Raw genomic sequence first — 27464 nt, forward strand, 5'->3', positions numbered from 1 at the left:
ATTTTTGTGAATTTTATTTCATCGCTGGCTGATCCAGTAAAATCCCTATATAGTAGAACCTCACACCCCACTGATTAGCATGTGGCCCAATTATATCACTATACAGTATAATAGTAGCTCCGGTCCGATCACAGACAGCGTATTGCGTTTACACTTGTGTTAAATGTGGACCCACCCCGATCACACCTGGCATGTGTCTCGGGGTAACCAATCACAAATGACTACCAAAACGCATAGCCGTCTCCTGGGAACACCTGTGATCTGCGGATTTCTCACATCATTTCTGATTGGATAGCAGCCAGGAGTGTCGCCTTTATCCATTGGTTAGTTTGTTATTGTAGCGTGCTCTGGTGCAGAGGGTGGACGGCGTGGCACGGTTCTTAGTGCTATGCATGTTCTGTCTGGGGCAGTGACGCGTTTGATGCGGGCGGTGCTTTGATGTTGGGGAACCATGGCGATGATGTTCGGACGTTCACACTACAGTAATAATAATGTGGTTCCGATGTGGTTTCAGTGATCTGATCTCAGTGCATCCTCGAGCTTCACTGTACACCCTTCACACCTGTAGTTTGTGCTGCCCACTTATGATCGGATCACCCGGGACGCATGTTAATGAACACGGCCTCTGACCACCTCCGAATGTGGTTTGTGATCGGATTGTAATCGATCACAGTGTGTCCTTCCTGGGGGTGTCCTTTTTCCATGTGACTTTTTTATGCGATCAAGAGAAATCCGAACGTTACAGGCCAGCTGGGGATGTGCGCCCCCCTCCGAAGTGCCCAGGCCACCAGGTGGCGCAGTGGAACAGTTGGAAAAGTGTGTGTGTGTGTGTGTGTGTGTGTGTATGTCTGTGTCTGGCTCTGAATCTGCTCTCTAATGTGGCAGTTGTGTGAGTGACTACAGGGTAGGAGCGTCAGTCCGGGAGCAGGCTGCAGCGTGGGCTCACCCGAGGCCTCTTCAGAGCTTTTTCTGGCAGTGTGGAGAGTCCTCAGCTGCCTGCGGGGCCGAGGAGAGACTGAGGGTGAATTACCCTGCAGACGACTGCATTAGAATAAGAATAGGGCGTACTGGCTGATTGCACTGTGTCTGCGTCGGTCTGCCTGTGTGTGTGTGTGTGTGTGTGTGTGTGTGTGTGTGTGTGTGTGTGTGTGTGTGTGTGTGGTGAAAGAAAGAGCGCTACAGAACAGCAGGCCAACCAAAGCCACTTAACACCAGAAGACTCAATCAGAAGTGTGACGTGAACGTCAACCTTCATACTGTGGGAGTATCTTAAAGGAGATGTCCATCAACCTTTAAAACGACCTCCATAATTAACCATCAAGATCTGAACAGAGTGGGGGGTTTAGTGAGAAACGCTCGGTTCTAGATAACCTCCCCCAGTCAGAGCTGGGGTTCTACAGTGGAGGTGAAGGGAAGCAGACGTCTGAAGCTCTAATAAAAAGAAGCTCCTCACAGAAAGTTCTTCACCTAATGGTGATGAAGACGCTGCCTGATGCCTGAGACACTGTTCTACCAGAGTTCTGAGAAGAGTTCGGCTCTAGAACCTGCTTTTAAAACCAGATCATTAAAATGGTGGAGGGATACATGCTGCCTTTAGGGTGTAGTGCGGCTACAGAAAGTAGTCCCTAGTTGAGGTTCTCCACTATTTTATCACCATCATCATCATCATCATCATCATCATCATTCCATATAAAACCCAGACGACTCGTGTTGTAGCTTCACTGGTGTGTTTGGATAGGAAATGTCAAAAGTCATGTTGTCATGGCGACCGACGCCTTCAAGGATCTATTCACCACCACTGTAAAGAAATCAGAGTCACCATAATAAACGTGGGCTAGAGGGGTATAATAAAGCCCCCCGGCATTGGGCCTTGGGTTCTCTGGAGTGATGATGGAGCTCCACCCAGTACCTTTGGGATGAGTTGAAGTGGCAAAACTATTAAACATCAGAACCCGACCTCACTGATGCTCTTGCTCTTGTGTGTGTGGATGAATGCAATCTAATCCTCCTCACAGCAATGTTCCAGTCTCTAGTGTAAAGCCTTCCCAGAAGAGTGGAGGCTGTTACTGCAGCAAAAAAGGGACAAGCTCCCAGCTGGATGCCCTCTTCTGAAAACGCTCCATCACCCCAAGAAGATCTGGACAGCAGCGGCGGTGTGATCGGAAACTGACCAGCAATGTCGTCGTTAATGAGTTTAGATTGATGAGCTTAACTGCATCTGCCCTGCATGTGTACTGACCTCAGAGTGTTCTTGGATGATGATGAATACAAACCTCATTTTTTATTGGCCGGTCGATCGGTCCATTGATTTTGGCATCCAGGCCACTTCAAGGACGCTCTCCAGGAGCTGATAAACGTCACATGCTTTCATTCGGTTTAACTCGGACCGCGCTCTCCGTCTCACTGAGCTGGAGGCGTCCTCACGGGACGGGAGACAGAAGTGTCCTAAGCCCTTCATTTGTTCTAGATCATCCACTGATCCCTGAAGCTGGACATCAGGAAACGGGCAGAGTTTCTTCAGCAGAGAGCGCTGAACAGCAGAGCTCACTTTACTACAGCAGATAAAGAAGGTTTCCAATATAGTGGCCAGTGAATGGAAGCGCAAGGCAGTAGATGTTTCTAATAAATTAGCTGGTGATAAAACTCAAGGATGTAGTTGTTTCTGATAAAGTGACCAGTGAGTTAACACCGGGTGGGTCAGTGAGGAAGCACAAGGCAGTAGGTGTTTATAATGAAATGGCCAGTAGGTGTTTCTAATAAAGTGGTCAGTATATGGAAGCACAAGGCAGTAGATGTTTCTAATAAAGTGGCCAGTAGGTGTTTCTAATAAAGTGGTCAGTAACTGAAAGCGCAAGGCAGTAGATGTTTCTAATAAAGAGGCCAGTAGGTGTTTCTAATAAAGTGGTCAGTATATGGAAGCACAAGGCAGTAGATGTTTCTAATAAAGTGGCCAGTAGGTGTTTCTAATAAAGTGGTCAGTAAGTGGAAGCTCAAGGCAGTAGGTGTTTCTAATAAAGTGGCCAGTAGGTGTTTCTAATAAAGTGGTCAGTAAGTGGAAGCTCAAGGCAGTAGGTGTTTCTAATAAAGTGGCCAGTAGGTGTTTCTAATAAAGTGGTCAGTATATGGAAGCACAAGGCAGTAGATGTTTCTAATAAAGTGGCCAGTAGGTGTTTCTAATAAAGTGGTCAGTAAGTGGAAGCTCAAGGCAGTAGGTGTTTCTAATAAAGTGGCCAGTAGGTGTTTCTAATAAAGTGGTCAGTAAGTGGAAGCTCAAGGCAGTAGGTGTTTCTAATAAAGTGGCCAGTAGGTGTTTCTAATAAAGTGGTCAGTAAGTGGAAGCTCAAGGCAGTAGGTGTTTCTAATAAAGTGGCCAGTAGGTGTTTCTAATAAAGTGGCCAGTAAGTGGAAGCTCAAGGCAGTAGGTGTTTCTAATAAAGTGGCCAGTAGGTGTTTCTAATAAAGTGGTCAGTATATGGAAGCACAAGGCAGTAGATGTTTCTAATAAAGTGGCCAGTAGGTGTTTCTAATAAAGTGGTCAGTAAGTGGAAGCTCAAGGCAGTAGGTGTTTCTAATAAAGTGGCAAGTAGGTGTTTCTAATAAAGTGGTCAGTAAGTGGAAGCTCAAGGCAGTAGGTGTTTCTAATAAAGTGGCCAGTAGGTGTTTCTAATAAAGTGGTCAGTAAGTGGAAGCTCAAGGCAGTAGGTGTTTCTAATAAAGTGGCCAGTAGGTGTTTCTAATAAAGTGGTCAGTAAGTGGAAGCTCAAGGCAGTAGGTGTTTCTAATAAAGTGGCCAGTAGGTGTTTCTAATAAAGTGGTCAGTAAGTGGAAGCTCAAGGCAGTAGATGTTTCTAATAAAGTGGCCAGTAGGTGTTTCTAATAAAGTGGTCAGTAAGTGGAAGCTCAAGGCAGTAGGTGTTTCTAATAAAGTGGCCAGTAGGTGTTTCTAATAAAGTGGTCAGTAAGTGGAAGCTCAAGGCAGTAGGTGTTTCTAATAAATTAGCCGGTGATGAAACTCAAGAAGGTAAGTGTTTCTGATAAAGTGGCCAGGGAGTTAATCCAAGGTGGGTGTTTCTAATAAAGTGGCCAGTCAGTGGACGTTTAAGATAAGTAGGTGTTTCTAATGGCTAGTTCTGATTGGCTAAGTGGCCAATGAGAAAGTACAAGGTCAGTGTTTCTAATAAAGTGGCCAGTAAGTTAGCACAAGGTGTGTGTTTCCAGCGATAAAGCACAGAGTGTGTTTGCCGTCCTCTCTGACGGGGGTTGCAGCAGGAAGGCAGCAGGTAGGAACACACTGTAGATCAGATTATCTCAGATCTGATTACGGTGGGGATTTCATTTGCGAGTCGTGACGAGAGGAGCTTTAAGTGCGAGAGCTGAACCTCCTCTCTGTCACACGTGGTTAAGCCTGTTAGACTTGAGAGGATGTTATGGGATAACTCAGGAGTCTCAGGAGCTCGTCGGGTTTCTCTGCAGAGCATCACTGGGAGGAAATGAGGGCTGAATGATTACTGTAGTTTATTAGCAAGCTCTCGTTTCTAATAAAGTGGCCAATCACAAGGTAGGTGCTTCTAATAAAGTGGCCGGCGAGGTGAGGATGCACAAGGCAGTAGGCGTTTCTAATAAAGTGGCCAGTGATGTGGGGATGCACAAGGCAGTAGACGTTTCCAATAAAGTGGCCAACAAGGTGAGGACACACAAGGCAGTAGGCGTTTCTAATAAAGTGGCCGGCGAGGTGAGGACGCACAAGGCAGTAGGCGTTTCTAATAAAGTGGCCGGCGAGGTGAGGACGCACAAGGCAGTAGGTGTTTCTAATAAAGTGGCCGGCGAGTTGAGGACGCACAAGGTAGTAGGTGTTTCTAATAAAGTGTCTAAATCCTCACTCTCCTCGAACCCTGTGGAGGTGTTCAGTGGGCTGTAATAGGGTGCTGTTGGTCTGTTGGAAGCAGCTGTGCTTCAGGGGGATGTGTGTGTGTGTGTGTGTGTGTGTGTGTGTGTGTGTGTGTTTCTGCCACCAGAACGTCTGTCCTTTTCATCTCAGTGTGAAAAAGAAAAAAACCTTCCTGCCTCCCGCTCTCCTCCCACTCTCCTCCCGCTCCACCCACACCTCCTACAGGCTCACTGGGTTCCGCTGTCTTACAGAGGACTTGGCTCTGGGTTCTGCTGGAGAGGACAGAAATAGAGAGGGTTCTTTTAAAGCTTCTGCTCCGATTCACAGTCATCAAAACAAGCCTGTTACTGTCGGCCAGAACACAACCAGCTAACTGAACAGCTGCTCATCACTGCAGGAGGAAACGACCAATAGAAACGCTCCATCTTCACAAAATCTCATCACGGTACAGAGCAACGCCCCGTAAAGGGTTTACCCTTCAGCAGCCTGCCCTCACTCTGACGCCTCATTCCTCAGAACAACCGAACACTAAGGAGTGAACTGAAAAAGAGGGTTGGTTAAGAGAGATATAGGGTCATTTAGAGGGAGTGATTTAGGGTGATATAGAGTGTATTTTAGAGAGTGATTTGGATATAGAGATGGGGTGATCTAGAGAACGAGTGAGAGAAAGATGTGTGATTTAGAGAGAGTGATCTTAAAGTGTGTTTTTGAGGAAGTGCGATGTAGAGACAGAGATTTACAAACAATGGTATTCAAAGAGAGAGTGAAAGGGTGTGATTTAGAGAGTGATCCTAAGAGAAAGAGTGCAATTTAGAGAGAGTGATCCTAAGAGAAAGAGTATGATTTAGAGAGTGATCCTAAGAGAAAGAGTATGATTTAGAGAGTGATCCTAAGAGAAAGATTGCAATTTAGAGAGCGTGATCCTAAGAGAAAGAGTGCAATTAAGAGAGGGTGATCCTAAGAGAAAGAGTATGATTTAGAGAGAGTGATCTTAAGAAAGGGTGTGATTTAGAGAGAGTGATCCTAAGAGAAACAGTGTGATTTAGAGAGAGTGATCCTAAGAGAAAGAGTGCGATTTAGAGAGTGATCCTAAGAGAAAGAGTATGATTTAGAGAGAGTGATCCTAAGAGAAAGAGTGTGATTTAGAGAGAGTGATCCTAAGAGAAAGAGTGCAATTTAGAGAGAGTGATCCTAAGAGAAAGAGTATGATTTAGAGAGTGATCCTAAGAGAAAGATTGCAATTTAGAGAGCGTGATCCTAAGAGAAAGAGTGCAATTAAGAGAGGGTGATCCTAAGAGAAAGAGTATGATTTAGAGAGAGTGATCTTAAGAAAGGGTGTGATTTAGAGAGAGTGATCCTAAGAGAAACAGTGTGATTTAGAGAGAGTGATCCTAAGAGAAACAGTGTGATTTAGAGAGAGTGATCCTAAGAGAAAGAGTGCGATTTAGAGAGAGTGATCCTAAGAGAAAGAGTATGATTTAGAGAGAGTGATCCTAAGAGAAAGAGTGTGATTTAGAGAGAGTGATCCTAAGAGAAAGAGTGCAATTTAGAGAGCGTGATCCTAAGAGAAACAGTGTGATTTAGAGAGAGAGTGATCCTAAGAGAAAGAGTGTGATTTAGAGAGAGTGATCCTAAGAGAAAGAGTGTGATTTAGAGAGAGTGATCCTAAGAGAAACAGTGTGATTTAGAGAGAGTGATCCTAAGAGAAAGAGTGTGATTTAGAGGGAGTGATCCTAAGAGAAAGAGTGTGATTTAGAGGGAGTGATCCTAAGAGAAAGAGTGTGATTTAGAGAGAGTGATCCTAAGAGAAACAGTGTAATTTAGAGAGAGTGATCCTAAGAGAAAGAGTGTGATTTAGAGAGAGTGATCCTAAGAGAAAGAGTGTGATTTAGAGAGAGTGATCCTAAGAGAAACAGTGTGATTTAGAGAGAGTGATCCTAAGAGAAAGAGTGCGATTTAGAGAGAGTGATCCTAAGAGAAACAGTGTGATTTAGAGAGAGTGATCTTAAGAGAAAGAGTGTGATTTAGACAGGTATGTACAGATAACGCTATCTAATGAGAGAGAGAGAGAGAGAGAGTGATCTTTAGCGGTAGAGGGTGAATTAGAGAGTGATCTGAAGAGTGATAGACTTTGTGTTGTAGATGAAGACTTAATGTTCTTGTTTTCCAAACACATCTCTCTCTCTCTCTCTCTCTCTCCAGAAGATAATGAGAATGATTTTTGTGTGTGTGTGTGTGTGTGTGTGTGTGTGTGTGTGTGTGTGTGTGTGTGGATCACGTGTCTGTTTATGGGAGGTAATTCTCCGGCTCAGTGCGGTGGGAATCAGAGGACGGCCTTGTGAACAGAAATTACCGGAAGCTCGACTCGTTCCGCTTTCATCTCCGCCGCCGCCGCGTTTACATGCTAATGTGCTCTTTGTTGGGTTCCTCTCTCCAGAGTGAAACACAGCACCCCAGAGTGCTCCTGCTCTCCCCGCGTCCGTCAGAACCACGTCCAAACACCTGACCGGACTGGGTTCTCCACAGTCGCACTGGACACACTGGACACTGTGTATGGAAGGCAGTAGTGCCCGGGTCTCTCCTCTGTCTTTGAGGTGTTATGGTTCTATGATAGAACCACTACCTTTACTAAAGAACCCTTAAGGAACCGTTTGAAGAACCCTAGAAGAACCACCTCAGACACTGTGGTTGCGGTGCTCTGGTCTAGACGAATTTCCAGGCCCGACTTTAGCTCCCAGTCCAGCTCTGGTTTCTACTGGTCACAGACTGGGAGCTACATAATCAACTAAATTGAACAGAGCGCCCCCTAGTGGTGTCTGTATTTACATACGGTTAGAACAGATTATCTGATCATTCACAAAAATGACTTCATATTCCGCTCCATCTGCACACACACACACACACACACACACACACTCGCGCACACAAACACACACACAGAGGCAGTAAGGGAACTTTGATCTTGTCTGCTGCTGAATGCTAAATGAAGAACAATATTATATTATAATACTGCAAATACATGATAGATCAAAGGGACTCAACCACTCCACACACACACACACACACACACACACACCTACACACACACAATTGCACAAATATACACACACTGATGAAGCAAAACATTAAGACCCCTCCCAGACTAAGGTAATAGTGTGGATCACTCACTAAATCCTTTTAGATCACTCTCTCACTCTTGATCACTTCTCTTTAGATACATCTCTTCAGATCCCTCTTTCTTTAAATCACTTTGATCTCGCACACTCTTCGTCACTCTTGACTTTGATCAAGCTCTCCCTTTAAATCACTCTCTGTCTTTAGATCTTTCTTTCTTTAACTTTCACTCTTTTGATTGATCTGTCTTTGCATCACCCTCTTTAGCCCACCTCACCCACATCACCCACATCTCTCTCCCTGTGTGTGTGTGTGTGTGTGTGTGTGTGTGTGTGTGTGTGTGTGTGTGTGTGTGTGTGTGTTTATGGGCTCTGTCTTGCAGGTACAGAAAGTGAGGAGTGTTTATGGGCAGTGTGTGAAAACACCACCCAGTCTCGCACGTCCACAGCCCCCCGACACAACCTCACTACTGAGGAGACAAGAGTTAGAGGAGCAGTCGCACACACACCCCGACACACACACACCCCGACATACACACACACACCCCGACATACACACACACACACACACACTGCTGCAGTTGCTGTCTGAAGCTAGAAGATGAGTTTTTCTGAGTGAGGAAGCACTAGGAGATGGGTGTTTCTAATAAAGTGGCCGGTGAGGAAGAACAAAGCTGGGTGTTTCTAATAAAGTGGCCAGTGAGGAAGCACTAGGAGATGGGTGTTTCTAATAAAGTGGCCGGTGAGGAAGAACAGGGAGGTGGGTGTTTCTAATAAAGTGGCCAGCAATAAAGCACTAGGAGGTGTGTGTTTCTAATAAAGTGGCCGGTGAGTGGAAGCACAAGGTGGGGTGTTTCTAATAAAGTGGCCAGTGAGTGGAAGCACAAGGTGGGTGTTTCTAATAAAGTGGCCAGTGAGTGGTTGCACAAGGTAGCTGTTTCTAATAAAGTGGCCAGTGAGTGGAAGCACAAGGTAGGTGTTTCTAATAAAGTGGCCGGTGAGTGGAAACACAAGGTGGAGTGTTTCTAATAAAGTGGCCAGTGAGGAAGCACTAGGAAGTGGGTGTTTCTAATAAAGTGGCCAGTGAGGAAGCACTAGGAGGTGGGTGTTTCTAATAAAGTGGCCAGCGATAAAGCACTAGGAGGTGGGTGTTTCTAATAAAGTGGCCAGTGAGGAAGCACAAAGCTGGGTGTTTCTAATAAAATGGCCAGTGAGGAAGAACAAAGCTGGGTGTTTCTAATAAAGTGGCCAGTGAGGAAGCACTAGGAAGTGGGTGTTTCTAATAAAGTGGCCGGTGAGGAAGAACAGGGAGGTGGGTGTTTCTAATAAAGTGGCCAGCGATAAAGCACTAGGAGGTGGGTGTTTCTAATAAAGTGGCCAGTGAGGAAGCACTAGGAAATGGGTGTTTCTAATAAAGTGGCCGGTGAGGAAGAACAGGGAGGTGGGTGTTTCTAATAAAGTGGCCAGCGATAAAGCACTAGGAGGTGGGTGTTTCTAATAAAGTGGCCAGTGAGGAAGCACAAAGCTGGGTGTTTCTAATAAAGTGGCCAGTACAACAGTTATCTTCAGTCAGTCCCGGGTCAGACTGGTCAGTAGAAGAGGAGATGTTTTAATGTTCTTATTTTACAGAAGTAAAAAACATGGTTAACAGTTTAGCAGATTTATCTTTTTTACATTAAAACAGAACAGAGTTCAGACGACACATTAAAACTGTGGAGTCACACGCTAGTGATGACTGTAAGGGTTGATGGATGGAGCCACATGGTCTCAGTGTCTCAGCAGACTGGGGGGGGGTTGCGGGTTTGATCGGGAGGTCTCTGCAGCCTGCTGATCATCAGGGACCTGAAGGTTGCCCACAGTGGCGTCTGTGTTTATGCAGCTCTCTCTGACTGGGAGAAGCTGAGAGAGTGAAGCACAGCTGTCCGTCTGTCCGTCCGTCCTCCGTTACTCTCCTCTCATCACCCCGTCCCCGTCCCCGTCCCCGTCCCCGGCCTGTCATCCTTTATTCTCTCTCTTGCCGCTGTCGTTCAGAGCTGACTGCAGAAGAGGCTCCTGCAGGTGATTGATTAGCCGGGGGAGAAGGAGCTTGTGTGTGTGTGTGTGTGTGTGTGTGTGTGTGTGTGTGTGTGTGTGTGTGAGTGATGTGGTCTTCTTTGTGCTGTGAGTGCGTGATGTTAAAAATACACTATATGTCCAAATGTTTGTGGACACCTTTTCTAATAAATGCATTTAGCTTGTCTAATCTCTGTAGAGAAGTACTGCCAATAGAATAGGACCCTCTGGAGCCAATTACCATGAACCTAGCATTAAGTTCTAAATACATTATTTGGTAACAGTTTGTGTAATTTTGTACACAGTAATAACCTTTATCATATACATTTAAAGCTTCATACTGGATATTAATGTTATTAGAACTTCATTCTGGATATTAATGATATTAGAACTTCATACTGGATATTAATCCAGTGGATCATATGAAAATTATAGAGCATTATAAAGCACCCCCTACGCTTCCTGTAGTGTATTACAGTCTGTCAGAGTGAGTGTGTGAATCATATGAGCATTATAGAGCATTATAGAGCGCCCCCTGCGCTTCCTGTAGTGTATTACAATCTGTCAGAATGAGCGTGTGGATCATATGAACATTATAGGGCATTATAGAGCGCCCCCTACGCTTCCTGTAGTGTATTACAGTCTGTCAGAATGAGCGTGTGGATCATATGAACATTATAGAGCATTATAGAGCGCCCCTACGCTTCCTGTAGTGTATTACAGTCTGTCAGAGTGAGTGTGTGGGTCATATGAACATTACAGTCTTCCACAAGTGACCCAGCCGTGGTCAGTCAGCGCTGCCTGGAAAAGAGGTTTCTGAAGGCGCTGTTGTAGTTCTTGTTGAAGGCCGTGTAGATGAGCGGGTTGAAGAAGGAGTTGGAGTAGCCCAGCCACAGGAAGACGCTCTTCCAGGCCGGGGGGATGTCACAGGAGCACAGCGGGGTGATGAGCTCGGCCAGGAAGAAAGGGATCCAGCAGAGGACGAAGACTCCGATCAGGATGCCCACCATCAGCGCCGCCCGCCGCTCCTTCTGCTCCCGCCACGTCTCGCCCTCCGTCTGGAAGGAGACGGCCGTGTGCCGCACCGTGAAGGCCATCTGAGGCTGCTGGCTGGCCTCCTTCACCTGACAAACACACAGAGCGATTGGTCAGAGAGATTTCACCATGGAAACCAGGAGGCCGTTTGACCTGAGAGTAAATGTTGTCGCTGTCGGAGGAAGAACCTGCATCTCTCTAAAAGGATCAGATTAGAGGAGAGGCTGAGAGTGTGGCTAATGCTGATGGTTAACACACTGTGACCCTGTTGCTATTCGCCAACAATTTGTTGTCCATCACTTTTGCCCATAGAGTGGACAGACGTGAAGAACCTTGATGCTTGGACCACGCTTTATCATTATGATCATCGTCACTGTCCATCAGACCGCTGGGGACAACTGAGCTTTTCCGAATGCTCAGCCAGATAAATGAGCACGTACTCCTCATCAGTCTGAAATAACCCGCTGATCAGCTCGACGGCCGCAAGGTGGACAGTAAAGGCCACCTGAAGCTGCTGACCAGCCTCTTATCAACTGGGGGGGAAAAACAGTGCGACCAGCTGCTAGATTTCACCATGGAAACGAGAAGACCATCAAATCCGAATGCAAATACTGTCACTAGCAGACAAAAACCTTTCACACGAAGCGTCCAAAAGTTTGTGGACACCCGATCCTCCAGCATTCCTCCTGAAATGAATTTTGCAGTAAAAGCACAAGGTGGGTGTTTCTAATAAAGTGGCCAGTGAGTGGAAGCATAAGGGAGGGGTTTCTAATAAAGTGGCCAGTGAGTGGAAGCATAAGGGAGGGGTTTCTAATAAAGTGGCCAGTGAGTGGAAGCACAAGGTGGGTGTTTCTAATAAAGTGGCCAGTGAGTGGTTGCACAAGGTAGCTGTTTCTAATAAAGTGGCCAGTGAGTGGAAGCACAAGGTAGCTGTTTCTAATAAAGTGGCCAGTGAGTGGAAGCACAAGGTGGGTGTTTCTAATAAAGTGGCCAGTGAGTGGAAGCATAAGGGAGGGGTTTCTAATAAAGTGGCCAGTGAGTGGTTGCACAAGGTAGCTGTTTCTAATAAAGTGGCCAGTGAGTGGAAGCACAAGGTTGGTGTTTCTAATAAAGTGGCCAGTGAGTGGAAGCACAAGGTAGGTGTTTCTAATAAAGTGGCCAGTGAGTGGAAGCACAAGGTAGGTGTTTCTAATAAAGTGGCCAGTGAGTGGAAGCACAAGGTTGGTGTTTCTAATAAAGTGGCCAGTGAGTGGAAGCACAAGGTAGGTGTTTCTAATAAAGTGGCCAGTGAGTGGAAACACAAAGTGGGGTGTTTCTAATAAAGTGGCCGGTGAGTGGAAGCACAAGGTAGGTGTTTCTAATAAAGTGGCCGGTGAGTGGAAGCACAAGGTGGGGTGTTTCTAATAAAGTGGCCAGTGAGTGGAAGCACAAGGTGGGTGTTTCTAATAAAGTGGCCAGTGAGTGGTTGCACAAGGTAGCTGTTTCTAATAAAGTGGCCAGTGAGTGGAAGCACAAGGTAGGTGTTTCTAATAAAGTGGCCGGTGAGTGGAAACACAAGGTGGGGTGTTTCTAATAAAGTGGCCGGTGAGTGGAAGCACAAGGTGGGGTGTTTCTAATAAAGTGGCTGGTGAGTGGAAGCACAAGGCAGGGGAAGGCGAGGTTTAGACAGGCTATAGAAGTGTTACTGAGGCTCTGGTGTAATACAGAGCTACAGCATGGTTCTCCTGTTTGGGTGGGTGGAGCACAGCATGATGCTACAGATAATTCACAGTCACGCTACAAAGCCTCACACTTCAGCAGCAGCAGATCAGCTGCCACAGGAACGACGACGGATCCAGTTCTGTTCGGTTCTGTAAGGCTGTTTTATTAGTAAACACTGACCCAAAGTTCTACAAATGCAGTCAGATCTGAGGTGCTAGTCTGATTACACTATTCAGCTCTGCTGGAAACTAAGGGGTTAAATGTGTGAAACTGAGCAGAGAACTGTCCAATCAGGAGGATTCTCTCAGTGGTACCAGACCAGCTCTCCCATTGGTCGGGACTTCACTGTTAGAACTGAAGACCTTCTGATTAACCACCAACACAGTTAAGGACCAACCAATCACGTTCTCATTTACAGTGGGTGGGACTGTGAAACTTGCTACTCTAGTCCTCCTGGAGGTTCCTGATTGGCTGTGAATGAAGGCAGTAGTGTGAATCTGTTGAGGTTCTAGATAGGCAGTGGTGTGAGAAGAATATATGTCAGGCTAGTCTTTCTGGGGGTTCTAGACAGGCGGCGAGTGGTAGTGTGAGCAGAACACATAACTCTAGTCATGCTGGAGGTTCTAGATTGGCAGTGAGTGTGATTGGTGGTGTGAAGAATATATGTCAGGCTAGTCCTTCTGGGGGTTCTAGACAGGCGGCGAGTGGTAGTGTGAGCAGAACACATAACTCTAGTCATGCTGGAGGTTCTAGATTGGCAGTGAGAGTGAGTGTCAGTGCGAACATTTTATTTTGAGCCCTCTTGCTGTTTAATGCTAATAGTTAACATGCTAATAAACTTCCATTACTTGTTAGCTACATTAGCCTTGTAGCTCCTGTGCTAAAACCAATTCGTCTTGACTGAAGAGATCTGAGATCCAGCTCTGAATGTTCCTGTTTAATGAAGAACTGCCATGAAATGCTCAAGTGCATTGTGGTTAGCTGTGTGCTAACACTGTACTAGAACCCCATAATAGGGCTAACACAAATTAGCATTGCCATAGAGGGGATTGTGAACATCAGTGTTCTGAGCTTTAGCCCGAGCTCTGGTTATTTACTGATTGTTTACGCTCTAATAAGCTGCATGTTCGCTACGTTAGCATCATAGCTAATGTAGTGTAGAACTAAAGTCTTTTTGATCTTCTTTAGAAGTGTTCCTCGTCCTCGGTCGACTGGTTTGCTCCCAGGTGGTGTTTAAACGCTCACAGTAGCGTCCTTTATGATTAGCGATGGCGACGGTGATTCGGACCGAGCCGCTCAGCTTCGTTTATGTGATCTGAGAACCTGCATGCAGATCAGCTCCCGTCCCGAGAGTCCGCCAAGCTCCTTCTGAGCCCTCCCGCTGTTTGATGTTTCTTATCTTTAGCGAGGCTCGTCTGGCGGGTTGATGACACCGCCGCTATCGCCACAAAAAGCTTCCTCAAGCAGCTTTCAGCTGATCAAGAGCAGCAGCAGTTAGAACAGCGTCGGAGAGAGGAGAATAAAGCTCAGACAACGAACCACGCAGCTTAGCGCTTTCGCTATTGTGTCTTGATTGGCTGTGATTAGAGCAGCGAGGCCATTGTAGAATAAATAATAAGGTCTTGGGGGGGAAAACTGAATATGTGAATACGAAACTGCTGCTCTATCGTGTTTGGTATGTTAAGCTCCACCCTGGGGCTCATCTGTGAGGCTACATTTAGTTAGCCTGCAGTTTTTATATTGCCCAGGTCTACAGCTAGTCCACATATATGGAAAGAGGTCACCTATAGAGCTATAGCCACGCCCATTCAGCCTACAGCAGTTTAAACCCACCTGTTCAGCCTACAGCAGTTTAGCCCCACCCGTGCAGCCTACAGCAGTTTAGCCCCGCCCGTTCAGCCTACAGCAGTTTAGCCCCACCCATTCAGCCTACAGCAGTTTAGCCTTACCCGTTCAGTCTATAGCAGTTTAGCCCCACCTGTTCAGCCTACAGCAGTCTAGCCCCACCCGTTCAGCCTACAGCAGTTTAGACCCACCTGTTCAGCCTACAGCAGTTTAGCCACGCCCGTTCAGCCTATAGCAGTTTAGACCCACCCGTTCAGCCTGCAGCAGTTTAGACCCACCTGTTCAGCCTACAGCAGTCTAGACCCACCCGTTCAGCCTACAGCAGTTTAGCCCCACCCGTTCAGCCTACAGCAGTCTAGCTCTCCTATTCAGCCTACAGCAGTTTAGCCCCACCCGTTCAGCCTACAGCAGTTTAGACCCACCCGTTCAGCCTACAGCAGTCTAGCCCCACCCGTTCAGCCTACAGCAGTTTAGACCCACCCGTTCAGCCTACAGCAGTCTAGCCCCACCCGTTCAGCCTACAGCAGTTTAAACCCACCCGTTCAGCCTACAGCAGTCTAGCCCCACCCGTTCAGCCTACAGCAGTTTAGACCCACCCGTTCAGCCTACAGCAGTCTAGCCCCACCCGTTCAGCCTACAGCAGTTTAGACCCACCCGTTCAGCCTACAGCAGTTTAGCCCCACCCGTTCAGCTTACAGCAGTCTAGAACTGGCATTTTGTGGCCTATTAATGCAGTGCTCCATCCATGGCGCTTCGGGCCGGAGATATTATGTCTGTATGCAGTGAATAATGGGGGAAACTGTCAGAAGATCTTCAGAGATGAGGAAAGCTTTGTGGACTTGAGTGATAAAAGGGTTATTTATACAAGCTTCAGGAGTGTGTCTTCCTCTATCTGCAGGGTTCAGCCTCACCTTCAGTTCTTCCAAGACTATTTCCCCTTCCTGCGAACGGCTCAATTCGCCACGTTTTTCAGTCCGTCAGTCACGGTCATGATTATTTGGTCTTCTCTGAAAGTTCACCTCGTTATGATGGAGCCCAGAAGAACCTTCCACAGAAACTCCTTCCCGACATTCAGGCAGGAGGTGGGGGGTGAAGGAAAGTCTTATTGACCTGCAAAGCAGCAAAGCGAGTGCTATCTCTTTCACATTTAGCTCGGTTAAGAGCACAGGGAGCTTTTACAGACCGAGAAACATTCAATTTCACCCGGGCAGCACCAGAACCTCCCGCTAACAGCCTTAGAAAATCTCCCGACCTGAAAAGATTCATCCACAGCGAACCCGGACTACAGTTCCTGCTGCCGATCTGCTACGCTATTAAACTTCTCACACTGCGTCTATCAGCCTGCCTTCAGATACAACACTCACTGTTCAATTACTAAATTAGAGCATCGCAGATTCACGCCACGCCACGCCACGCCAGGATAACACCCTGCACCGTGTGCTGCTAACTGGCTAGCTGGTTGCTATGGTATTCCCGGAGGTTGATGGGATTCTACTATGCAATAGTGTTCAAGAGGTTCAAGGGGAGTGTTGTCAGGTGGTTGCTGTGTTGTCCCAGGTGGTCACCAGGTCGTTAGGTGGATGTATGGCACTGCAGACTCAATATACCCCCTTTTGGGGGTTGCTAGGATGTTGCTGTGGGTGGTAGCTTTGTTGTACAAGCTGTTTTTATATAGTTGCTCTGGTATACCAGGTGGGTGCTAGGGTCTTGCAAGCCAGTTGCTATGGTTTTACTATGCAGGTGGCGCTATGGTGTTCCACATGGTTTCTACTGTCTTGCTAAATGGCTAGATGGTCACTAAGGTATTCCAGGAGGTTGATGACGTTATACTATGCAATAGTGCAATAGTGTTCAAGAGGTTCAAGCTAACTGGGTGCTAGAGTGTTGCTAGGTGGTTGCTATGTTGTCCCAGGTGGTCACCAGGGCATCTCTACATGGTCGTTAGGTGGATGGTGGTAGGGCACTGCGAATTCAATATACCACCTTTGGGGGGTTGCTAGGATGTTGCTGTAGGTGGTAGCTTTGTTGTACAAGGTGTTTATTTTATGTAGTTGCTCTGGTATACCAGGTGGTTACTAGGGTGTTGCCACTGTGGGTGTTTTCGTATCCCTTAAGGATGCACTGCATGACGTTCTATTTTTTGCTAACAAATTGCATGTAGCGCAATGTACTTTCCATATAGAAACCCCATAGGCCGTACCAATCCCGGAGAAACCACCCTGCATCCTAGCAACCACCAGAAATGGCATAGCAAGTGGGCAGCACTGGATCCTAGGGTATCCTAGATGCCCTATCAACCATGTGGACATAAGCACTTAGCAATACTGCAGCGGTCATCTAATAAACACGCTTTCCGTTGTCTGCAGCGTGACGTATGTCTATAAATAGAACGTCTGCTTCACGACGTCTAGATAACGAAGGCTAAGCACATATGCTATCATCCTGCCACGAAAAGTGTTTGCTTAGCGCTAAGCTGTCCTGTTTTCTCCCATATGCTAATCTGCTCTGCGTTTGCACGTTGCGTAACTCTCCACTTCAAGTTTACAGTCATTATACGAAAGCAGACGCCCAGTATAATGAAATCATACACAGATGTGGACACGTTAGACATATGTGTGTGTGTGTGTGTGTGTGTGTGTGCGCGAGTGTCCGGGATAATGAAGAGTTGCTAGCACTGCATCCGTAAGGAACCTAAATATTTACAGCTTGCTCCGGCCAGAAAGTGCCGATACAGCACTATGGCAGTCCCAGGAGATGGAGATAATCCCGCGTATGGAGCAGACGCTTTAATCAGACGCTGGTAGACCGTGGCGCTGGCAGAACCCCCCCCCCCCCCCATCCCCCCACCCCCCCGTTCCCGGCTAATCCCAGCAGGGCCTTTATGAAATACAGCGTCTTTGTGTGTGTGTGGATTTCCATTCCCTAATCAGTCCCTCCGTGAAGCAGCCGAGAGCAACTCTACGCCAAATGAACCAGGCCTGTCCTAATGCGATGCACACGCCGATATATTGATAAGGCTCAGCCGTGGAGCGTCGCTGGGGAACTGAGAGCGGCACTGGAGGAGCAAAAAAGTGCTTATTAGCGCGTTTGCGGCTAATTGCTGTGCAGAAGCCTTTAACAGTCTTCATCAGTGTAGCGCAGCAACTCTTACCCTGACATGAAGCATAAGCCTATCCTCTTTTAAATACGGATAATTCATTAGCTATTAAAATGAGCTTTCAGCGGCCATTAGCCGGGACTGATCTGTTGCTATTACCAATTTTGCACCCTGTTTGGTTAGGGGTGAGGGAGGGGGTCATTTAGGCCTGCTAAAGGTTGTGCTGTCCCCCCAACCCACCCATCAGCCTCTTGCTAGTCTGGGCTGAGTTGAGTTGATTTACCATAATGCATTTGAGGTTGCCAGTTTTGCCATAATGCATTTGAGGTTGCCAGTATTTACCATAATGCATTTGAGGATGCCAGTATTTACCATAATGCGTTTGAGGATGCCAGTTTTGCCATAATGCATTTGAGGTTGCCAGTATTTACCATAATGCATTTGAGGTTGCCAGTATTTACCATAATGCATTTGAGGATGCCAGTATTTACCATAATGCATTTGAGGTTGCCAGTATTTACCATAATGCATTTGAGGATGCCAGTATTTACCATAATGCATTTGAGGTTGCCAGTATTTACCATAATGCGTTTGAGGTTGCCAGTTTTGCCATAATGCGTTTGAGGTTGCCAGTATTTACCATAATGCGTTTGAGGTTGCCAGGTTTTACCATAATCCATTTGAGGTTGCCAGTTTTTACCATAATGCCATTGCCAGTATTTACCATAATGCATTTGAGGTTGCCAGTATTTATCATAATGCATTTGAGGATGCCAGTATTTACCATAATGCATTTGAGTTTGCCAGTATTTACCATAATGCATTTGAGTTTGCCAGTATTTACCATAATGCATTTGAGGTTGCCAGTATTTACCATAATGCATTTGAGTTTGCCAGTATTTACCATAATGGATTTGAGGTTGCCAGTATTTACCATAATGCATTTGAGGTTGCCAGTTTTGCCATAATGCATTTGAGGATGCCAGTATTTACCATAATGCATTTGAGGATGCCAGTATTTACCATAATGCATTTGAGGATGCCAGTATTTACCATAATCCATTTGAGGTTGCCAGTATTTACCATAATGCGTTTGAGGATGCCAGTTTTGCCATAATGCGTTTGAGGATGCCAGTATTTACCATAATGCATTTGAGGATGCCAGTATTTACCATAATCCATTTGAGGTTGCCAGTATTTACCATAATGCGTTTGAGGATGCCAGTATTTACCATAATGCGTTTGAGGATGCCAGTTTTGCCATAATGCGTTTGAGGATGCCAGTATTTACCATAATGCATTTGAGGTTGCCAGTATTTACCATAATGCATTTGAGGATGCCAGTATTTACCATAATGCATTTGAGGTTGCCAGTATTTACAATAATGCATTTGAGGTTGCCAGTTTTTACCCAATGCATTTGAGGTTGCCAGTTTTTACCCAGTGCATTTGAGGTTGCCAGTTTTTACCCAGTGCATTTACCAGTATTACCTGAAGGGATTTAACCTGTTCAGTATTTACTGGAATTCATTTGCCAGTATTTGTCCAGTTCCTTAACCGTTGACGTTATTTACCCAGTGCATCTGAGGGTTTCAGTGTTTACTCATTTGAGGTTGCCAGTATTTACCCTCAGGTCAAATTCTGCAAGGTTGTCATAGTTCTAATAAGCGGGCAGTGTGTGTAAACGGGCAGACTGACTCTCTGGACTAGAGAGCAGACCGTTTCCACACACAGGAGGAATCTGCTGAACGCAGTATCAGCTGTGTTGGTATTTAAAGCCCGTGTGTAAACCGTGCTGAATATGGTTTAAGGTTACTATGACAACAATCCTACGTACAGCGATTCCTGACGCTGTGCACAGACATGTGCCTGGTGTATTTATAGGGTGCATTTACACGCTGTGTAGTGTGGCTGTGAGTCTATTTAAATCCAGACAGCGCTGGAGAAACAGCCTGTTGCTCCTCAGACGCTAATCCTGCTCCTCATTAGTGCTGCGGAGAGGCGGAGTACAGTCCGGAGCTCAGAGGGACGGGACGAAGGAGACAGGAATAGAAAGGGTGGAGCGAAGGGGCGGAAGTGAGAGAGAAAGGTGATGGTGGTGGTGATGATGATGATGATGATGCTGCAGTGCGCTAACAGAGTGTGTGCATTATTGAACACTGATGGAGCGCTCACATCCTCCCTAGTCCACAGCCCTCTCACTCTCTCTATCTCTCTCTCTATCTCTCTCGCTCGCTCTCTCTCTGTCCCAGAGCGTTCTAAGTGTGTATGAATGCCCACTCAGACACTGACACTATGTTTGTTCACACACACACACACACACACACAAGATTTTCATCTATATTCAAATAGTCTGTGTCACGACTGCCAACATTTTCTTCCTAATCATCAAATCCTGCAGTTTGATTGTTGATTTACATATAACGATAAATCATTTGCATTTAATTTGCATATCATTTGCATCTGAAGATCAGTACAATCACGGGCTTCTCCTGAAGAACTATTGTCATGTGTCAGGACACGGACTTGGACACACCCACTGATAGACATGCACTGTGAAACACAAGGTAGGTGTTTCTAATAAAGTGGCCAGTTAGTGTAAGCCCAAGGTAAGGGTATCTGTACAGTCACATGAACAATGTGGAACTACCATGTTCCACCATGTTTGGAGGCTGTGCTTTAGCCTGGCTAGGTTTCAATGTGAGCTGTTGGTGAAACTACCTCCACCATGTTTGGAGGCTGTGCTTTAGCCTGGCTAGGTTTCAATGTGAGCTGTTGGTGAAACTACCTCCACCATGTTTGGAGGCTGTACTTTAGCCTGGCTAGCTCTTGCAATGAGCTGTTGGTGAAACTACCTCCACCATGTTTGGAGGCTGTGCTTTAGCCTGGCTAGGTTTCAATGTGAGCTGTTGGTGAAACTACCTCCACCATGTTTGGAGGCTGTACATTAACAGATTGGCTGTTTGTAGAGTAACCAGCTTAATGTAAACCCAAAGTTGATTTCGGTTGGAAATCGGTTGGAGTCTGAAGACTTTCTGATGTCAGACTGATGTCTGGTGCATGCTGGGAAGCCTTTGTGCACATTTTTACGTGGCTGTATAACCGGAACTGACGTGGGGAGATCAGGGGCAAATTACTGTAAGCAGGCTTTTTGCAGCAGCCCTTTTATAATTACTGAGTGGAGCTGAAAGCGAATAACTTACGCCGACTCCATTTCTCACCTGAATGAGTCGCTGGATGCTCGTTACAAATGTTCCCTGTCCGCGCTCCGTTTTGTCACCCAGCCCATTTACATCAAGTATTAAAATTCATGCCCCAGTGGATCTGGAGCATGGCAGGATGACGCTAATCTGAAGAGCGCAGAGGAGATGTGTTTCAATTCCAATATCATCATCAGACTGAGCCAGACTGCGCCGCCAAAACCCAGGAGACAGCCGAACACACCGCTGCTCGCGTTTCCGCCCCCGTCTGTAACGATACACCTACTGTTTCTAATAAAGTGGCCAGTGAGGAAGCACAACGAGGTAGATGTTTCCAATAAAGTGGCCAGTGGTAGCAGGAGTTTCTAATAAAGTGGACAGTGGTGGAAGGTGTTTCTAATAAAGTGGCCAGTGGTGGCAGGTGTTTCCAATAAAGTGGCAAGTAAGGAAGCACAATGAGGTAGATGTTTCTAATAAAGTGGCCAGTGGTGGCAGGTGTTTCTAATAAAGTGGCCAGTGAGGAAGCACAACGAGGTAGATGTTTCCAATAAAGTGGCCAGTGGTAGCAGGAGTTTCTAATAAAGTGGCCAGTGGTGGAAGGTGTTTCTAATAAAGTGGCCAGTGGTGGAAGGTGTTTCTAATAAAGTGGCCAGTGAGGAAGCACAAGGAGGTGGTGTTTCTAATAAAGTGGCCAGTGAGTGTATAGTCTATAGTGTACAGTCTGTCTGTGAGTTTCAAACCTATTTAAATGAAAGAAAACCTGAATTAAACGAGTCTGAGCTCGGCGCTTCAACCCACCTCGGGGCTTTATGCAATCAAACGCTGTCGGCATGAAGGACCTTCAAAAAACCTGTCTCGTTATTTTCAGACGGCGGCACGAGCTTGTGTGGCACTCAGCTGGAGATGCGAGGCCCCGTGTTGGGATGGTGTCAACCCTGTAAACATGCCTCCTCCTGCTGGAAATATACAGCCCTTTCCTCCCCACTGCCCCGAGCGTTCCTGCAGAGAGGCGGAATAATTGGCTTCCGCACCGTTCAGCAGGCGATCACCACCTCATCTTCCTCTCTGATCTGAATCAGAACAACGGCAAGAAGCGTCTCGCCAAAGGACGGGGGACGGTACGACGCGTCTCACTGACGAGGCCGTGAAATTCCCTATCCCTCCTGACGGCCCGCTTCCGCTCCACGCCCTCATAGCGCTCTTCATTAGACCGGCAGAGCGGAAATTTCACAGAAGTGGGAAATGAACCTGTGACACCAGCTGACAACTCCCATTAAACACTGCGAGTGCCGGCAGATACAGCTCCTCGCTCCTGCAGCTCAGGAGGAACCTCCTCCAAACTGACAGCAGGAAGCTGTGCAGTGTCCGGGTCCTCCTGGCGCTGCTCCAGGACTTTTACTTTACTGAATGTTGAGAAGAGATGAGTCCTGAGCGACCGGAGCCATGACTAGCAGTGTCTGAAGCCCAGCAGCTTGTTTCCATCAAAAACACATGAAAACAGAGTCGTCACATAAGAGTTTTCATCTCTGAGCTCACGGTGAGGGACAGGAACTCTGACGCCCCCATCGTCTCCTGATCAGGACCATCTGATCATCATCTAATTCACTCACTAACCAGTGCACTTCTACACTACCCCTACTGCACTAACCAGCATCCCTCTACACTACCCCTACTGCACTAACCAGCATCCCTCTACACTACCCCTACTGCACTAACCAGCATCCCTCTACACTACCCCTACTGCACTAACCAGTGCACTTCTACACTACCCCTACTGCACTAACCAGCATCCCTCTACACTACCCCTACTGCACTAACCAGCATCCCTCTACACTACCCCTACTGCACTAACCAGCATCCCTCTACACTACCCCTACTGCACTAACCAGTGCACTTCTACACTACCCCTACTGCACTAACCAGCATCCCTCTACACTACCCCTACTGCACTAACCAGCATCCCTCTACACTACCCCTACTGCACTAACCAGCATCCCTCTACACTACCCCTACTGCACTAACCAGCGCACTTCTACACTACCCCTACTGCACTAACCAGCGCACTTCTACACTACCCCTACTGCACTAACCAGCATCCCTCTACACTACCCCTACTGCACTAACCAGTGCACTTCTACACTACCCCTACTGCACTAACCAGCGCACTTCTACACTACCCCTACTGCACTAACCAGCATCCCTCTACACTACCCCCTACTGCACTAACCAGTGCACTTCTACACCACCCCTACTGCACTAACCAGCATCCCTCTACACTACCCCTACTGCACTAACCAGCATCCCTCTACACTACCCCTACTGCACTAACCAGTGCACTTCTACACTACCCCTACTGCACTAACCAGCATCCCTCTACACTACCCCTACTGCACTAACCAGTGCACTTCTACACTACCCCTACTGCACTAACCAGCATCCCTCTACACTACCCCTACTGCACTAACCAGCATCCCTCTACACTACCCCTACTGCACTAACCAGCATCCCTCTACACTACCCCTACTGCACTAACCAGCGCACTTCTACACTACCCCTACTGCACTAACCAGCGCACTTCTACACTACCCCTACTGCACTAACCAGCATCCCTCTACACTACCCCTACTGCACTAACCAGTGCACTTCTACACTACCCCTACTGCACTAACCAGCGCACTTCTACACTACCCCTACTGCACTAACCAGCATCCCTCTACACTACCCCCTACTGCACTAACCAGTGCACTTCTACACCACCCCTACTGCACTAACCAGCATCCCTCTACACTACCCCTACTGCACTAACCAGCATCCCTCTACACTACCCCTACTGCACTAACCAGTGCACTTCTACACTACCCCTACTGCACTAACCAGCATCCCTCTACACTACCCCTACTGCACTAACCAGTGCACTTCTACACTACCCCTACTGCACTAACCAGCATCCCTCTACACTACCCCTACTGCACTAACCAGCATCCCTCTACACTACCCCTACTGCACTAACCAGCGCACTTCTACACTACCCCTACTGCACTAACCAGCGCACTTCTACACTACCCCTACTGCACTAACCAGCATCCCTCTACACTACCCCTACTGCACTAACCAGTGCACTTCTACACTACCCCTACTGCACTAACCAGCATCCCTCTACACTACCCCCTACTGCACTAACCAGTGCACTTCTACACTACCCCTACTGCACTAACCAGCATCCCTCTACACTACCCCTACTGCACTAACCAGTGCACTTCTACACTACCCCTACTGCACTAACCAGCATCCCTCTACACTACCCCTACTGCACTAACCAGCATCCCTCTACACTACCCCTACTGCACTAACCAGTGCACTTCTACACTACCCCTACTGCACTAACCAGCATCCCTCTACACTACCCCTACTGCACTAACCAGCATCCCTCTACACCACCCCTACTGCACTAACCAGCATCCCTCTACACTACCCCTACTGCACTAACCAGTGCACTTCTACACTACCCCTACTGCACTAACCAGCATCCCTCTACACCACCCCTACTGCACTAACCAGCATCCCTCTACACTACCCCTACTGCACTAACCAGCATCCCTCTACACTACCCCTACTGCACTAACCAGCATCCCTCTACACTACCCCTACTGCACTAACCCGCATCCCTCTACACTACCCCTACTGCACTAACCAGCATCCCTCTACACTAGCCCTACTGCACTAACCAGCATCACTCTACACTACCCCTACTGCACTAACCAGCATCCCTCTACACTAGCCCTACTGCACTAACCAGCATCCCTCTACACTAGCCCTACTGCACTAACCAGTGCACTTCTACACTACCCCTACTGCACTAACCAGCATCCTTCCACACTACCCCTACTGCACTAACCAGTGCACTTCTACACTACCCCACTGCACTAACCAGCGCACTTCTACACTACCCCTACTGCACTAACCAGCATCCCTCTACACTACCCCTACTGCACTAACCAGCGCACTTCTACACTACCCCTACTGCACTAACCAGCGCACTTCTACACTACCCCTACTGCACTAACCAGCATCCCTCTACACTACCCCTACTGCACTAACCAGTGCACTTCCACACTACCCCTACTGCACTAACAAGCGCACTTCTACACTCCCCTCACTAGTGCACTAACTACTGCACTTCTAGACTTCACTAAGTAGTGCACTAACCAGTGCACTTCTACACTTCTACACTCCCTTCACTGCACTAACCAGTGCACTTCTACACTCCCTTCACTGCACTAACCAGTGTACTTGTAATAGTGAGACACTTTTCTCCCACTGTGTGGGAGAGTGCGGATTGGGCAGCAGCCCTTGTGTTTGCTGGAGGAGGAATGTGCTGTCACATGCTTACGGGCTGTATGAGGGTGGGCTGGGTGGTCTGCAGTCTCTCCAGCAGAGCGTGAATGACTGCGGGAATACACGCTCAGTCCATTTCCACCAGTTCTCTTCTACCAGTACCAACACCGTATACCCCAATCAGCCATAACATTAAAACCACCTTGTGCTGCCAAGGTGGCTCTGACCGGTTTGAGGCCTGGACTCCACAAGACCTCTTAGCAGCAGATCCTTTCAGTCCTGGGACCTCCATGAGCATCAATTAGCCTTGGGTGCCCACGACCTATAGATGTCCTTTTTGGTAGGTATTGACCACTGCATACCGGACTGGACTGAACACCCCACAAGACCTGCTTGCTGATGTTTTGGAGATGTTCTGACCCAGTCATTGTCTAGAACATCATCAGTTTGGTTCTTGTCTCAGATTCTTACTCTTGTCCATTTTTTTCCCGCTTCAGGTGAACTGACCGTTCACTCACTGCCTGATATGTAGATCCAGGTAGGGTCCAGTGGAGGGTCAGTGTTCTTCACTTCACCTGGCAGTGGTTTTAATGAAATGGCTGATGGGTGTAATTATACAGTGTAAATGAGTGACTGGAATGAGAGCATCCTTGACCATGACTGGTCAGCCTGGTAGAACGTATGTCACTCATTCCTTCAACACCATAAACACGGGCCGAGTCTTCTTCCGCTGTATGAGGACAGATTTGAGCTCATCAGGCAGAGATATCTGCCGCAGCTATTCCTCCCACCTCTGCCAATCACAGCCTGCTCCTCCAGCTCATTTACGTCAGCGGGTACGCCAGCGGAGATGTGTTTTGTTCCTGATGAACTGTCAGTCAGGGGTCTGGAGGGCTTCCTTTGTAGTTGAGGTTTCTCTTCCACATAGCTGCTCTTCGCTCGCGCTCTCTATTCCACTTCTCCCTGGAAGCCTGACTCGACCGAATGAGCAGCCGTGTCTCTCCACAGCTGGCAGGTTAGGAATGACGCAGAGTGCAGCGGAGCTACGGCTGAGAACCGCCGCTTACAGGCAGGAGTCTGGAGGAAGCTGTGGCTGGAGTTTCCTGACATCTTTCATTTGGCCACAAAACTGTAATTACGGTTGCCCAACCCAACCAACACATAGGGTACCACAGCAACCACCTAGCAACACCCTAACAAACACTTTAGACACCACCGACAAATGCCTGGCACAGAAATGCCATAGCAACATCAAAGCAACCCACTTAGGAACACCATAGCAAACTGTCTGGGATACCAGAGCAACCACCTTGCAACACCACAGCAAACATCCACAGCACCCATTTAGCAATGCCTCAGCAACATCATAGCAACCACCTAGCAACCACCTCGCAAACTTCATAGCAACCACTTAAGAACACAATAACAACCATCTAGAATACCATAGCACTTGTGATACCACAGCAACCACCTCGCAACACTATAGCCACCCCGCCTAACAACCTCGAAACCTATTAGCAATACCATAGCAACCACCTGTAATACCATAGCAAGCACATTGAAACATGATAGCCACCCCCATAGATACAACCTTGCAACATCATGGCAGCCACTCAGCAATACCATAGCAACCACCTAGGATACTATAGCAACCACCTGCGATACCATAGCCACCACATAACAACCACTAAACAACTCCATAGACACAACCTTGCAACACCATAGCAGCCACTCAGCAATACCATAGCAACCACCTAGGATACTATAGCAACCACCTGCGATACCATAGCCACCACCTAACAACCACTAAACAACTCCATAGACACAACCTTGCAACACCATAGCATCCACTCAGCAATACCATAGCAACCACCTAGCAACATCAAAGCAACCACCTGCGATACCATAGCCACCACCTAACAACCACTAAACAACTCCATAGACACAACTGACTTATACAATAGCAACCACCTAGCAATAGACACCTGCGTTCACCCTACTGGCCACGTAGCAACAGCAACAGCATAGCAACACCCTCACAGCGGTTAGGCTCAGTAAACGTGACGCTAACGTGGGGCACCAGTTCACCCAGTATGAACCAAAAAAACGAACGAGTGTTTTGTTTTGTTTTTAAACACTTTACCCCACCACTGGGGGCTGTTGCCACGGTAACCCGGCTGGCCACCTATTAGCCAGTT

At 47.4% G+C, this 27464-nt stretch overlaps 2 protein-coding genes across 4 annotated transcripts in view; one reads left to right on the forward strand and one right to left on the reverse strand.

The window, feature by feature from the left end:
* Nucleotides 1–27464, forward strand: part of ro60 (Ro60, Y RNA binding protein) — a 101849-nt gene that overhangs the window by 33730 nt on the left and 40655 nt on the right. The window lies entirely within an intron of this gene.
* Nucleotides 9591–27464, reverse strand: part of htr5ab (5-hydroxytryptamine (serotonin) receptor 5A, genome duplicate b) — a 32765-nt gene continuing 14891 nt past the window's right edge. Inside the window, exon 3 of the mRNA XM_072688490.1 lies at nucleotides 9591–11177. Coding sequence (XP_072544591.1) covers nucleotides 10845–11177 — 333 coding nt within the window. The 3' untranslated portion in view covers nucleotides 9591–10844. The remainder of the gene's footprint in view (nucleotides 11178–27464) is intronic.

The sequence above is a fragment of the Salminus brasiliensis genome, chromosome 9, assembly GCF_030463535.1.
Source record: "Salminus brasiliensis chromosome 9, fSalBra1.hap2, whole genome shotgun sequence".
NCBI classification, from domain to species: Eukaryota; Metazoa; Chordata; class Actinopteri; order Characiformes; family Bryconidae; genus Salminus; species Salminus brasiliensis.